The 14,732-nt window shown below is 34.8% G+C and overlaps 1 protein-coding gene across 1 annotated transcript in view; it reads left to right on the top strand.

Annotated features, from left to right (window-relative positions):
- The window catches only part of LOC134853197 (uncharacterized), a 32,388-nt gene extending 23,912 nt beyond the window's left edge, over nucleotides 1-8,476 (top strand). The window contains exons 4-5 of the mRNA XM_063869155.1: nucleotides 4,984-5,147; nucleotides 8,010-8,476. Of these exons, the coding sequence (XP_063725225.1) occupies nucleotides 4,984-5,147; nucleotides 8,010-8,261 (416 nt within the window). The 3' untranslated portion in view covers nucleotides 8,262-8,476. The remainder of the gene's footprint in view (nucleotides 1-4,983; nucleotides 5,148-8,009) is intronic.
- Nucleotides 8,477-14,732: the final 6,256 nt, after the last annotated feature.

Genomic DNA, 14,732 nt, shown 5'->3' with positions numbered 1-14,732 from the left:
TGTGGTTGAATCGGTTGAAAAGATTGTGTATTAGTTGGATTTGGCATATGTATTGGTTGTTGATTTCGTGTATCTGTTGGGTTTGGAGAAAAAATTCTATTATATGTATGAGGTCGTCGCGATCCTTGTGTGCGATATTCTTGGGTATATGGTGCAAAAATGTCTGGTTGTAAATAATCATCATCAGATGATAAATAATCCGTATGATGAGGTGCTTGCTTTTATTTTTATTTTGTTGAAAGAATGGGTAATTTTCACTATGATCCTGAGGAGGATGTGAATTAGTTCGAAAATTTACTGAGTTGGTTGTTGTCATTGGGTTATCCCAATAGTGAGAACATACATGATTATTATTTTTTCGTGGGGGTTGATTTGTTCTTTGTTTGTGAGCATAATTATAATTATGTTCTGCGAAGGTGTTTCTTGTGAATGATTTTTGTGTTTTTGATGGTACTGTCATGGGTCTATATGTTTGATAATCCATATGTGAATATTTTGGAGCAACCGAAGGTTTAACGGTTGATTGTAAGGTTACTTGTGCCAGTGAAGTATTTGTATTTCTTGGTGTTGTTAAATTTGGGTGTATTGGTGAAATACTTTGTTGTGTAGTTGTTGTTGTTTGGACAATTTCTTCATTTATGAAGTGTGATGGTGTTTGAATATCTTGTTGTGTAAGATTTCTAGTTCCATTAAGGTTTTCATTGTGTATGACGGTCAAATTTAAACTGTTATTTCGTGTGTCAGGTAAAAATGTATTGTAGTTTAATGGTGTTGCATCAATGGTTAGTGGTATTACTTTTACGTAATCTCTGTGATAAGATATTGTACCTATTGCTTGACTTGAGATGGATTGTGGGATATTTATAAATGTAGGATGAGACCATTCAGGGTCCCAAACGTAGTCTGATTTTTCTGTAATGGCAGTGTCAACATTTGAATTTTGAGGTCTGAAATTTCTTCTTGCTTGTGAAATTAAGTCTAAATTATTTGTGAAACAATCTATTATAAACCATGCCAAAATTTTTTGTAATTTCCTTACAAATTTTTTGTAAGTTGTAAGAAAATAATGTTGTAAGGAAATTGAAATTCTGTTTTTTCTAATTAGAGATATAGGTATATATTATTGCAAAAACTTCATTAGTGAATATAGAGTTTGCTCATTGTGATGGTGTAGATTCCATATTGTTGTGTTAAGTTACATATGTCTTTCAAATAATGTTCAATAATTTGTCTTTTGATTTTTACATCTGGGAATTCTGCTTTGCATGGACTGATTCCGGGTTCAAACACATTTACGAGTAATTTCTTGCAAAAATCATGCTGCCCTCTATTATCGGGTGCATCTATGAGGAAGTGGTAAATCTCTTCGTCATCTGGACTATCGTCACTTTGAGTGTGGCTCATTTTTTCGTTTGATGACTGTTAATATATAGCTATCGATGTGTCTAATTGGTTGATTCCAATTATACAAGTGTACTGGTTTGTGTTTGTATTGCTTTTTTATTCTTCTTTTTCCTCTTTTTGATGAATTTGGAGTTGTTTCTGAATCGGAAAAATATAATTGATCGTGAATGGGACAATTTTTATCAATTGATTTTTTTATTTTGTAGAGTTCATCTAAATTGCTGGCTTCTGATTCTGAAAATGCGTTTCTATTTTTTGAAAATCTTTTTCGTTTGATTTGTCTTTGTTTGTTTATAATTTTTCTTTTTTTTGTTTGTCGTTTTGTTCTAATGTATCCAACTGTTTGTGTATGAGGTGTGATGACAAGATCGTATTTTTTGTTATCTATCTCACAGTTGTGTAAAACGATTGTTTGTTTATTTCCTAGACTTTTGAATGACATAAGGTTTAGGATGAGGGATGCAAAAAGTTGTTAGGTATTTCTATTTTCTTAGACTGTTAGTCCTTACGATTTTTTGGTTAGCTTAACCTGGGTCTTTTTATTTAGGGTTGGAGAGAAAAGTATATCGATTCCGAAGAATAATTTTTTACTTTCTCGTGGCTAGTCTAAGCTAAGGTGTTAACTTACTTAATCTAACTTAGGGGTAGTGATTGTGTTCAGAGGTTGGAGAATAGTAAATCGATCCACAAGGTTCAGGTATAATTAGAACGCAAGTAGTTCGTTAGATACTATTTTAAACTTACTAAGTCTAAGATCTATCCTGGATCTGGTAAGAGGAGGGTTCAAGTGAAGGATGAATAACCGAAGTTTTTCACTGTTTATCCTAATTTGAATGGTTAGTTTTATTTAAAAATTTCTATTAGTCTTGGGTCTTTTGGAAAGATTGGGTAGTGAATCGACGTTTGAGGTCGTTAGACACTTGCTAAGTGAGTGGGGGAGAACAAAATTGTTCTTTTTGATCCAAGGATAGGCCTTGATGATCAGGTTTTAAATTTAGTGAAATAGAAAATTAATTGAGATCCAAGGATAAGCCTTGATGATCTGATTTTAAAATTAAGTGAATTTAAGTTTAAAATGGTTTAAATTTATTTAAGAAAAAATTTAGTATTTTAATGATATAAGTGAGTTTATGATTGCTGTTATGTTTAGGTGATGAAGCTGGGACAACAGATGATTTTATGATAACTAACAATTTATTGTCAAGCTATTAATTTTTATTTTCATTTTCAATAAATATTTTTCAAATATGTTTTATATAAGACTGCAGAAATTAAGAAAACGATCTGAGATCTTTTTATCAATCGTTATTGTACATTAATAATTTTGTTTAGCGCCTGAAATGATCATGAAGATTGACTTCAAAATTTTATGTTTGCAGATGAAAATCTAAATTCATTGCTAATAAGATTCTAAATATAAAAGTTTGTGTTGGCTTTTGCCGTACGATCATAAAACTATTTGGTAAGCTTCTACTTTGTCGTATGTCGTCTCTTGTTCGAGGTCTTCTTCCAATTCCAAGTAGTTCTATTATTGTTCGGAATATCGGTTCTGATCTATTGAGTCGTAGAGACTATTCGATTAAATTTTTATCGTATAACATTTTGAAAATGTTTTGTCTAAATTCTAATCTATTTTTGGTTAGTTCTAAGCTATTAAGGTCTTATTCGAGACTTATGGTTGCACCAGATGAGTTATGACCGATGTGGTTAACTCATAGAGTAATTTCGGATAGGGTACACCGTCTGCTCGTCACGCTATCTTATTTTCGGCCGGATAGATTCGTGCAACTTCTTAGTCTAATATCGATCCTAATCTTACTCTTATACTTTCTAGTCTCAGGGTGTTTAACTAGTCTCTTCTAAGCTCACTAGATCTAGGGTATACTGGTTTGTTGAGGCTGCTGAAGTTCTCTCGGAGAGACAACTAATTTCTAAGTTAAATTCAAATCTCTCTGGTGCTGAAATTACAAGTAATTTCAGCACTTACAATTAAGCGGGTTGTTAGTTAGATGGATCATGATTGGTTAATATTAAATACTTTACAGTGGTAAAATATCTAATTTATCCAATCATAAAATATAGTTTAGATCAGGTTCCACTAAACTACTCAAAATAACTGCGTTACTTGAGTAAACTAAGTGTTAACGTTTTTATTTAAGCTATCAGAGGCTATACTTTTGAAAAAAGCTTTTGTAAGCCTGCTCGCTTGCTTTATTTGCTCGAATTAGGACGGAAAAAAATTTCAAAACAGTTTTTCTCAACGTAAGAAAAAAACGTTGGGTTTTTTATGTTGTTCCAATCACGACTGAAAGGCTTTTATACCCAATTCATTGATTATTTATGGTACCTGATTTTGCATGGAAAACAAAAAGAAAGAAAAGAAAACAGGATAGGCAGTTACTGTTTAAGTAGCACAGAAAGTTCCGACCATAATTAAAAATGGAAGAAAAAATTTTTTTTTCGAATAAGTGTCGTTTTGTTTCTCCGTGGTGTGATAAAAAAGTCTGAAGGAAAACACTGGATTTTAAAAAAAAATTCGGAAATCATAGTAAAATAGTCAAAAACTGTAGAAAAAAAACTAAGCAAAAAATATCAAAGAAAAATTCAAAAACATTTTTTTTTTCGCGAAAACTTATCCAATTTTTGAATTTTATAGTTTCCAAGTGACGCATAACAAAACAAAGAACAATTTTAATTAATAGAGTAAAAAAATAAACTTTTGTTAGCCTGCTCGCTAAAACTATTCGCTCAAGTTTAGACTAGAATCAAAAACTTAAACCGGTTTTTCTCGTCTTTGGAGAAAAAATTAGAAATTACTTCGGTTGGTTCGAATCACGAAGGAAAGGGCCATCGAGAACAAAAAGAAAAAAAGAAGAAAAAAAATTTTTAAAAAAGGAAAAAGAAAAATTAGTATTACCCGATTACAAAATCCTTCCCATTTTCAATGGTCATAACAAAAAAACTAAACCACATAAATTTGATTGTTTTTCAGAAATGGTATTTTCATCGCCCAGTTTTTATTGTTCCGACCATTGTCATCGGGGAGAAATTTTTGATATCCATACAAAATCAGTTATCAGAAAAAATCATTGGAATGAGTTAAGTGACCTATCAAAATGAAAATTCAACTGTGAATTAAACGACATTCCTTATAAATTGTCCCAATTTTGAGAAAAACTACATTAAAACTTCTGAGTTTTAAACTAATTTCGAGTAAGTCAACGGATCAAGTAACATTTATTATTAAAAAAGTCAAATTTTACTATGCTATTGGTTTATCCAATTTTGATTTTTAAAAAAAGAAAATAGTTTTTCAACTTTCCTGTGCAAAAAAGCTGTTCTAAAGGAATATTTGCAAAATTTTGGCAATACATTTTAAAAACTTTGGTTTTTTACTCGTTTTTTGGAGACAAAGCTGTAAATTTTTCCTATTTTACTTACTTTCTACGCGTTTGGATAGTAGGACACCACGCACGGAAACGACACTGATTTGAAGACATGTATTTTTTGTATTCTTGTGGTCAGAACTTTTTGTGTTACTTGAACAACAACCGCCTATCCTTCTCTGTTTTTGCTTAGCTCGATGGGATCGAGACTATCCGACTCCAGACGAAGATTGCTGCGGTGATCAAACATTTGTGTATTCGATGTTCGGTTATGAGGGCTTCAAAATGGGCCCTGAATACTACTGCCAGAAACTTACAGACTATACTGAGACTGGAAAACAACTCAACTATCTTCGGGTAAACATGAGGATTTAATTTTCCTAAAAAGGAAAAAATTTCAGCAACGATTTAAAAATCGCAGCTGCTCAATTTTTCAATCATTAAAAATCACTGCCGCTCACGAAAGCTAACAGCCGTTTATAACCAAACCAAGCAAAAAAAGTAAACAAGACTGCGCGTATCAGGGCAAAGTCTTGAATGCTCCGACTGCCTTTTAAAGTCTATGGAGCAGTAATAACTTGAAAAAATTAAATGCAAAAAAATTAAACGATTGTGCGAATCTTCCCCTACGGCCATATGAAATACAAAGCGATAAATTTTGCTCCTAGTGGCAAATAAGCTTCTTTTACGCAAATTGGAATGAAAAATAAATTCGAGTACATTTCGGCTTCCGCGTCAATAGCGCGAAATATATCGCGCGTTAATCGTCCTTAAGTGGCCAAAATGACTATCTTTGAACCCGTATAATTATAAGAAAAATGATTACAGGTGTAATATCTGTTTAAATTAAAGCTCAAGACAACAAAGCATTTTGAATGATATAATAAAAATGGTCAAAAACCGCAAGTGAAAAGACGAAAACTGTCTGCAGAAAAAAAAAACACCTGAGCACAAGTATACCGTTATTTTCCTTGAGAACAACAACAAAGGTGCTTTTTAAGTTCTATGGAGCATTGTTTGCTCTAGAAAAAATGATATGTGAAGTTTTCTCATTAAAAAAAAAACGAGATTTTTAAACAAAAAAAATCATTAATATTGGGCTTCTAGTCACTTTACCTCTACGACAAGTTCCGTGCTTTAACCGAAATGGATTGATTTCGATTTTTATGACAGATGAGATCTCCGCTCAAGCTTGAATAGCGCGAAAGAAATCGAGCGTAAGTTATCCTAAATTAGTATCGGATTTAGTAAACATGTTTTCTCCTAATTTAACTGATTTTTATTTGAACCAAATCATTTTGCTCGCTTTCCCTATTCTAATTTTTCCAACATTTATATATCACCTAGGCGTAAACCCTCTCTACTTCAAGTTTGGAAGGGAAAAATTGGGGACAAGGGGGTGGGGATAAAATAGGATCTAGCGTTGTGGAAGTTTGCGTGGCAATTGTGTGTGTGTGTGTGTGTGTGTGTGTGTATGAGTGCGTATGCCGAGGGGAGTTTGTGGTGTAGAATTCATGGGCTCATGGTGCTAAGTTAGGGTTCTAAGAAAGGAAAGATTATGATTATGAGTAGGTATAGAATTAGTGAAGGTAATAAGTAATGTATTAAACAACACAAACTATTTTAAACTGATTATAATTAGCTATAATTGATTCTAATCGAGCTTGTTTGATCATTTTTTCACAGGATTATGAATGATCACCAACCCTAAATCAAAAATTTTCTTTGAAACAATCCGATAATTTCCCGTGCTAATATATTGTGATCTCGACGATAGGGTTGATTTTTAGAAACAATTCGAAATTTTTTGTAGAAAGTTTATTATCATCGAATAAACTAAGTTTTCGAATCAACCTTGGGTCAGCTTCATTCAAAAAGATGACTATCATGCAGTTTTATATGTGGAATCTATGTAAAAATGCTTTTCAAACAAAAGCAAGGATTAAATGCGTGATAAACAAGTTTTTTTTCGAACCAAAACTTTTATTTAAATTTAACTGAAATTGGAATAAAACTTAAACAATAAAAATTGGCGACAGCTTTGATTACAAGAGAGCAAGTTTGGTGTCAAAAACTTTTTTCAACCAAACAATGCTTATCATACAATTTCATGAAAATTGCCAAACAATGACATCGAAAAAATCCAAACTTCACGAATTTTTTGGGTTTCGCTGTATTTTTTTTTTGAAAAAATGCTTTTCTGCTAAGATGAAACACTTACGAAAAAAAAACATTGCCATCAAAGTTTGATGTTTTGTGTCTAAAACGACGTCCAGTTTGAGTTTTTAACCCAAAATTCCCAAGAATTGAACAAGCATGTGTTTTTTTTCTATGAACACAATTAATTTATTCTGATTTCATTTGCTGAGATAAGCCTTAATGTTTGGAAAAATGCCACAGAAATTTTTGAACTAAAAACTTTCTAGCCAAACGCCAAAAAGTGTCGTTTTTGGTATAAAAGTTATGTGAAAATTAACCTAAATGGCTAGTATCATGAAATGCAGTTTATATGCTTGGTTATTGCCACTTACACTCTTGGTTTTTTCATAATAGATAAAATTTGGTTAGTGCCTTTTTGGATAAAAAAAATTTTCAACAGTTTTTTTTAAAAAGAACTTCTCGTATAATTTCATAGTATAAAAAAACTGCTTTTGCTTTTTCATACAAATTTTGTGATGAAAAAATTACAAAAAGCTTGTTATTTACGTGGAAACTGGTTATGTGGAGAAAAGTGCTATTATAATTATTTATAGCATGTAAAAAAAATGCTTATGTTGCTCTTTTTACTCATTTTGCTCATTCTATAAAACCGTATAGTTAGCATTTTCCAGAGCTTGAAAATGTACGATAAGCATTGGGAATGAATTTACCGCTAATCATTTGAATTTTGTTTACTATAGACAACTTTTTGAATAAAAACCGACCAAAAATGCAATATGTGAGCAAAAATTTTTCGGTTGAGGTTTCGATAAATTTACTTACAAGTTTGGTTCAAAAGCAGAAACAGTTGCAAAGAAAAAGGTTGTTCTAGCAATTTTTGTTCTATTAATGAGCCATTTTTATCCTATTTTGAATAGCTGAAGCTAAAGCCAATGCAAAATGATTACCTAAATTGTTCGAGAGTGAAGGGATTCGTTAACAAAATTAGGCCATAGTTATCTCCTAATAAAAATGAGTTTGAAGAATGAGCCATTAATGGTCAACTATGACTCATTACAGGCTGTGCACGATGCTTCCAGATGTGTGGATGTCGTTACACATGTGGGCTTCGGAGAAGCACCCTTCGTCTATGATGGATTCGAACTCAACTCCGACCACCCATTGGTTTTCCCGGAAATTCCCGGGGCCGTCGCCTCATTCCCAGTCGATAAAATCTACCCGCCCAACTCAATCGAGTTCCGGTTTTTCAAACACAATGTCATGTGTCGGGCCCAGCCCTGGATTTGTCTGAATGAATGTGTCATCCAGTAAAATTGAGAGTTTGAAGTGAATCATGCTGGTAGTCTGATGTTGTTTGTATGTATCTTTTCTTGAGTGAGAACAAAAAAACTGTCTACGATCAATAAAAAAACTCAGCCAGGAAACCATTCTGAAAACTTTAACATTTTGAGGCCAAACTCTGCACTAGATAAGCGCACTGTTTGGTGTGTGAAGATCACTGGAATCTAGAGACGAGCCTATCAACAAGTTCCAAAATTTAATTGATTCCAATTATAGATTTTTCATGGATTTTTGCGCATAAATTACGTGTAGGGAAAATTTTACTGGCACATTAAATGTGTCTACAGTTTCGCAAAGAACAAATGTACCAATTGCTTTTTGACACCTCAAAAGTAAATATCTGGGTTGACCTTCACACAAAAAAAAGTTTATCATAGCATTCAGTGCTTGGGTTTCAATGATAAAAATGATTATCATACAGTTCCCAATTATGAAAGCTGTATGATGACCACTTTCCTACTTGAATGTTTTTTTTTAAACTTTTCTATAAGGACTTCTATATGAAATATAAATGGGCTTATCTTAGATTATAATTGAAAAAGAGCATATTGGTCATCAAATTTTAATTTTTTTTGGGCAAAAAAATGTTTGTCGTACGATTCCTTTTTTATTATAAGTGTAAGAATAAGAAAAAAGAAAACTCCAAAATATTGAAACTGTTTTGAAGTTCGCATTTTGGTCGCTAAACCAGTTTTGTTATTGAGGAAAAACATTTTCCAAAAGCTGTTTCCTGCATGTATATTTTTCATGTTTGAGTTTTCATTTTCTTGTTTTTTCAAATTTTCATTTTCATTCCAGCGTCTAGAAGGATGAAAAAATCTATTTCTCAGTATGATACAAAAAATCATAGCTTACAGTTGTCGCGAAAAACTAAGCCACGAATTTTTCGAAAAAGAAGCCTCGCAGTCACATACGAGAAATTGCACTTTTTCAAAAAATTTTGTGTGAAATTAAATTTTTTAATCCTACTTCGCATCTATCAACAAGTAGTTTATTGTGCAATTTTTATGTTGTTTCACCCGTTGATTTTTTCATTCACAAAACTTGCAGTTTTGTTTTTCAGGGAAAAACACAAATATAAACACGAAAATTTACATGAAAAAAAAATCGTTTGTCATGCAGTTCCAAGTATGAAAAAAGTGCTCATCGTGCTATTTTTTTTTAGCATTTTTAACCCATGGATTTGTAAGAAATTGTATGACAAGCATTTTCATAGAAGTGAATTGTATTCTAAGCTTTTGTTCTTCAATCCAGGTAAGCTGTTCACGCAAATCTGCGTACACTTGCAGGTTCCAGGAGAGAGCAAAATTTTACAACGCGCATAAATTTTATTCAATTTAGTTTCCACAAAAACGTTTTTGTTTTGCAAATTTGGCGATTTTTTAACGCTTCCGAACAAACAGTGCTTTAGCATTTTTTTCGTGGAAATCAAAACAGCGACGAAAAGATTAATTAGCTGATTTCCTCGGCAAATCTGAATTCAGCATTTTGCCGAATCCTCTGACAATTCATAAAATACACAGTTTGGTCTCTTAATGAAGAAACTCATTTTGCACTAAGAACTATTAAAGCAATTCAATCACTCTTCGGGCTAAATTGTCAGTGTCAAACAATAATTTGAGTCAAACATTATCCGTTTTTATGAGACATGAATGTTTTTTGACAAAGAGTTTTTCTTTTTTATTTGGTAAGATGCACCAAATTTCATGCCAACACAAAAAAAGTTCTTCGGAAGTTCGATAGCACCATTGTAGCAAAACGTATGAAATTAGTATGTCAATTATTTTTTTATAGACTTAGTTAATGGAATTTTATGATTAACATTTTTAGTCTATAGAGGCCAACCCGGGAGACTGATCGACCCATTCACTTACTTTAGTACACGGGTGGCATGACTTTCTGAGGCATGAAATTTCCGCAAATTAAGTCGGACTATAATTGAATCAGCCGATTCTGGTCGAATGTGGTCTACTTCACTGAATCTCGCTGACCTTGCAACTAAATTATGCTTTTATAAATTACACTCTCCATTGATAACTGCGAACTTATTCGAAGGTATATGCTTTTTTGTTCTGGATTAAGTTTGACCTTCATAGAGTTTAACTTCAATTTTACACGTCGAATAGTTAAGATATTGTTTATTTGTTTTTCTTCATTAAATGTGAGCGTTTTTGGATTTATGTTTTACAGTTGTTACAGTTTTGGATTTATGATTTTATTGAATTATTTTTCATCTACCTCGAAACTATTCTTTCATGAATTTTCGAATTAGCCACCATTTTAAGGATTTTTATACTGTTTTCTTCTGCCGTAGTTAGAAAACGTTTTAAAGTTAAACTGTAATCAGTAGTTTCCTTTCACTTTTTATATGACTATAATAGTCAGCTAAAATTAAAGCCGGTCGACTCATCTACCGACATTAAGGACCTTAACTGAGGCTGATCAACCCATTCACCTACCTTATCGAACAGATCGAACCTAGTTGATTCTTGTTTTGGCCCTGGTTGACCGACTGTTTTGATGGACTTTTACATATTTCGTCGGTAGGCGGACATTCGGCCGACCCACAGAGTCATTACAAAGCTCAAAAAGCTCAAACCGGGAACATATTCAGATGAAAAACTTCTGCTTAAACTAGAATTCTGAAAAGGAGAGTCATGGAAAAGACTTAAGGTTTTAACTTTCCATTAGACACCATTAAATAGGCATTACTTTGCGTTTTTTTCACCGACAACGAAGTACCCTAGGATTATTTCTTTTAGAAAATCCAAAAAAAAAATGGGCAGCATATCACCAAACCACCGCATTAAAAAATTCTACCTATCATAATTTATTGAAGCTCGCAATTTTTATGATCAGAGTGCATCGTTTTGCTTTTGGCTGGAAAAATTTCCTTTAATTTAAAAAATGTGGGATTTTTTTTGACATACTTAATCTCATCTCCAAATAATGAAGAAAAATTGATAACTGTGACTTTATTCAAAACGCGCCAAAATACGCACAGGGACCATGTTAAACTTATTCGAAATAAGTTAGAAAACGTTTTAAAATTAAACTGTAATCAGTAGTTTCCTTAGAAAAATGCTTTCCGTTCAGTTTCTGTATGAAGAAATTCTAAGATGAGCATTTTTTATTTCATGGTGACTGGAAGGCTTCAAACCAGTCAAATAAACGAAAATAATGATTGAAATTTTCAAGAAAATTCTATAAAACTGTACAAAAATCATGTGACAAAGCATTCTTCTTACGTTCTATAGATGAAAAAATAGGACGGACACTTTTTCTGTGGAGGCGCACCCCGGCAAATTTTCTCAGATGTTTTGCTAATTCGGATATCTCTAAGGATTAAAATCAAAAACCTATTATCCAAGTTCCACTTCTTTGGGGCTGCTGCTGGAATTTCAGAGTAAGGTCTGGTAGTTCGCTGTCAAGTTGCGACAATGGTGCTTTTTGTTTGTTTCTCTAACAAATTTTTAAAAAATCAAAAAAATAATGATGAAAAAAATTTTTCAAAAAAGTTCCTCTGTTACAACTTTCTGGCAAAAAATTTCCCCTCTGTTAACGTTCCTAGAGGAAAATTTGTAAGAAAATTCAAAATTGTTAGAAGGAAAAACAAAAAAAGCGATTTTTGGTGAATTCGGGATCCCGCAATTGAGTTTAATGGATGAAAAATGATTATATTGGGCTTTTATTGTCAGTATTTATAAATTTACAAAAATAATTGATTATCATCTATGAAAAAAGGATTATAACCCTAGTAACTTTAATATCAAAATATTCCATTATAATCGATTATTTTCGAATATAACCCAATTAAAATAAATGGTAATCATAATTTTTTTGTTAGTCATTGTAATCCATTCTAGTAGATTATAATCGATCATATTGTTGCATAAGAATGTATGAATTTTGCAGATTTTTTTATGGGCAGTGGTCACGTATTACCTTTCCTAAGTTTTTGGTATCCACATAAGTTTTTAATTATTTAAGTTTTCTCACTTTTTCTATGCTACGTAAACTCCATCGAAGCAACCCTACTTTTTAATTTTTTAACAACCCCCTTCCCCAGTTTACCCCCGCCTCTCCTCCCACCCAGTTCCCAGTTTACCCATCCTCAGTTTACCCCCCATCCTCCATCTTAGTTTAACCCCCCACTTCTCTGTTTACTGAACGTGGGCGGGTTAAAAACTTCGAAATGGGGGGAGGTGTGGAATAAAAAATTTGGCTGGGGGTTTAAATGGTAATACACAGGTATTTTTCACATTGTAACCTCCCTTTTCCGTCCCCGTTCAACGGTAAACAGTCTGAGGGGTGGGAGAAGGGGGGTGAACTGTAACTTGGGGTGTGTTTGGGGGTAACCTTTAGTAAACATGGAGGTGGGTGTAGGGATAAACGTAGGGGGGAGTGGTTTAAATGCGGGTATGAAAGGGGGGAGTGGGGGAGTTGGCCAATGCGGATAGAGGGCAAACTTAATGGGGTCGTTAATTAGGGGGGTTAAAAGCTTCGAAATGGGGGGGGGGAGGTGTGGAATAAAAAAAATTGGTTGGGGGGTTAAATGGGGATAATTAGGTGTTGTTCTCATTGTAACCTCCCTTTCTCATCCCCATTCAATGGTAAACAATCTGAGGGGTAGGAGAAGGGGGTAAACTGTAACTTGGGTTGTGTTTGGGGATAACCTTTAGTAAACATGGAGTTTGGTGTAGGAATAAACGTAGGGGGGAGTGGTTTAAATGCGGGCCTGAGAGAAGGGACGGTGGGAGGGGGCAAATGCGGATAGAGGGCAAAGTAAGGGTGGTCGTTAATTTGAGTAGGTTTAGATTGCGAGTAGGCCGTGAGCGCGTTAAAAACTGGGAAATGGGGGGAGGTGTGGAATAAAAAAATTTGGTCGAGGGGGTTAAATGGTGATAATTAGGTGTTGTTCTCATTGTAACCTCCCTTTCTCATCCCCATTCAATGGTAAACAATCTGAGGTAGGAGAAGGGGGGTAAACTGTAAGTTGGGGTGTTTGAGGGTATCCTTTAGTAAACATGGAGGTGATTGTACGAATAAACGTAGGGGGGGGGGGGGAGAGAGAGTGGTTTAAATGCGGGTATGAGAGGGGGAGGGGGGGGAGGGGGCAAATGCGGATAGAGGGCAAACTTAGGGGGTTCGTTAAGTAGGGGGGTTAAAAACTTCAAAAAGGAGGGAGGTGTGGAATAAAAAAATTTGGTTGAGGGGTTTAAATGGGGATAAATAGGTGTTGTTCACATTGTAACCTCCCTTTCCCATCGCCATTCAATGGTTAACAATCTGAGGGGTAGGAGAAGGGGGGTAAACTGTAACTTGGGGGTGTTTGGGGTATCCTTTAGTAAACATGGAGGTGGGTGTACGAATAAACGTAGGGGGGGAGTGGTTTAAATGCGGGTATGAGAGGGGGGAGGGGGTGGGAGATGGCCAATGCGGATAGAGGGAAAACTTAGGGGGTCGTTAATTAGGGTGGTTAAAGGCTTCGAAATGGGGGGGAGGTGTGGAATAAAAAAAATTGGTTGGGGGGTTAAATGGGGATAAAAAGGTATTTTTCAAATTGTAACCTCCTTTCCCGTCCCCGTTCAATGGTAAACAATCTGAGGTGTGGGAGAAGGGGGGTAAACTCTAACTTGGGGTGTGTTTGGGGTTATCCTTTAGTAAACACGAAGGTGGGTATAGGAATAAACGTAGGGGGAGTGGTTTAAAGGCGGGTGTGAGAGGGGGGAGGGGGGGGGCAAATGCGGATAGAGGGTAAAGTTAGGGGAGTGGTTAATTTGAGTAGATTTAGATTGCGAGTAGGCCGTGAGCGGGTTAAAAACTGGGAAATGGGGGGGGGGAGCTGTGGAATAAAAAAATTTGGTCGAGGGGGTTAAATGGGGATAAAAAGGTGTTGTTCACATTGTAACCTCCCTTTCCCGTCCCAATTCAATGGTGAACAATCTGAGGGGTGGGAGAAGGGGGGTAAACTGTAACTTGGGGGTGTTTGGCGGTATCCTTTAGTAAACATGGAGGTGGGTGTAGGAATAAACGTAGGGGGGAGTGGTTTAAATGCGGGTGTGAGAGGGGGAGGGGGGAGGGGATAAATGCGGATAGAGGGCAAAGTTAGGGGGGTCGTTAGTTAATTAGGGGGGTTAAAAACTTCGAAATGGGGGAGGTGTGGAGTAAAAAATTTTGGTTGAGGGGGTTAAATGAGGATAAGTAGGTGTTGTTCACATTGTAACCTCCATTTCCCGTCCCCGTTCAATGGTAAGCAATCTGAGTATTAGGAGAACGGGGGTGAACTGTATATTGGGGTGTGATTGGGTGTATCCTTTAGTAAACATGGAGGTGGGTGTAGGAATAAACGTAGGGGGGAGTGGTTTAAATGCGGGTAAGAGAGGGGGAGGGGGGAGGGGGCAAATGCGGATAGAGGGCAAAGTTAGGGGGGTCGTTAAT

This window comes from Symsagittifera roscoffensis, chromosome 8 (assembly GCF_963678635.1).
Source record: "Symsagittifera roscoffensis chromosome 8, txSymRosc1.1, whole genome shotgun sequence".
Classification (NCBI taxonomy): Eukaryota; Metazoa; Xenacoelomorpha; order Acoela; family Convolutidae; genus Symsagittifera; species Symsagittifera roscoffensis.
The sequence above is the reverse complement of the archived record's forward strand: the minus strand, read 5'-3'. Positions and strand labels throughout refer to the sequence as shown.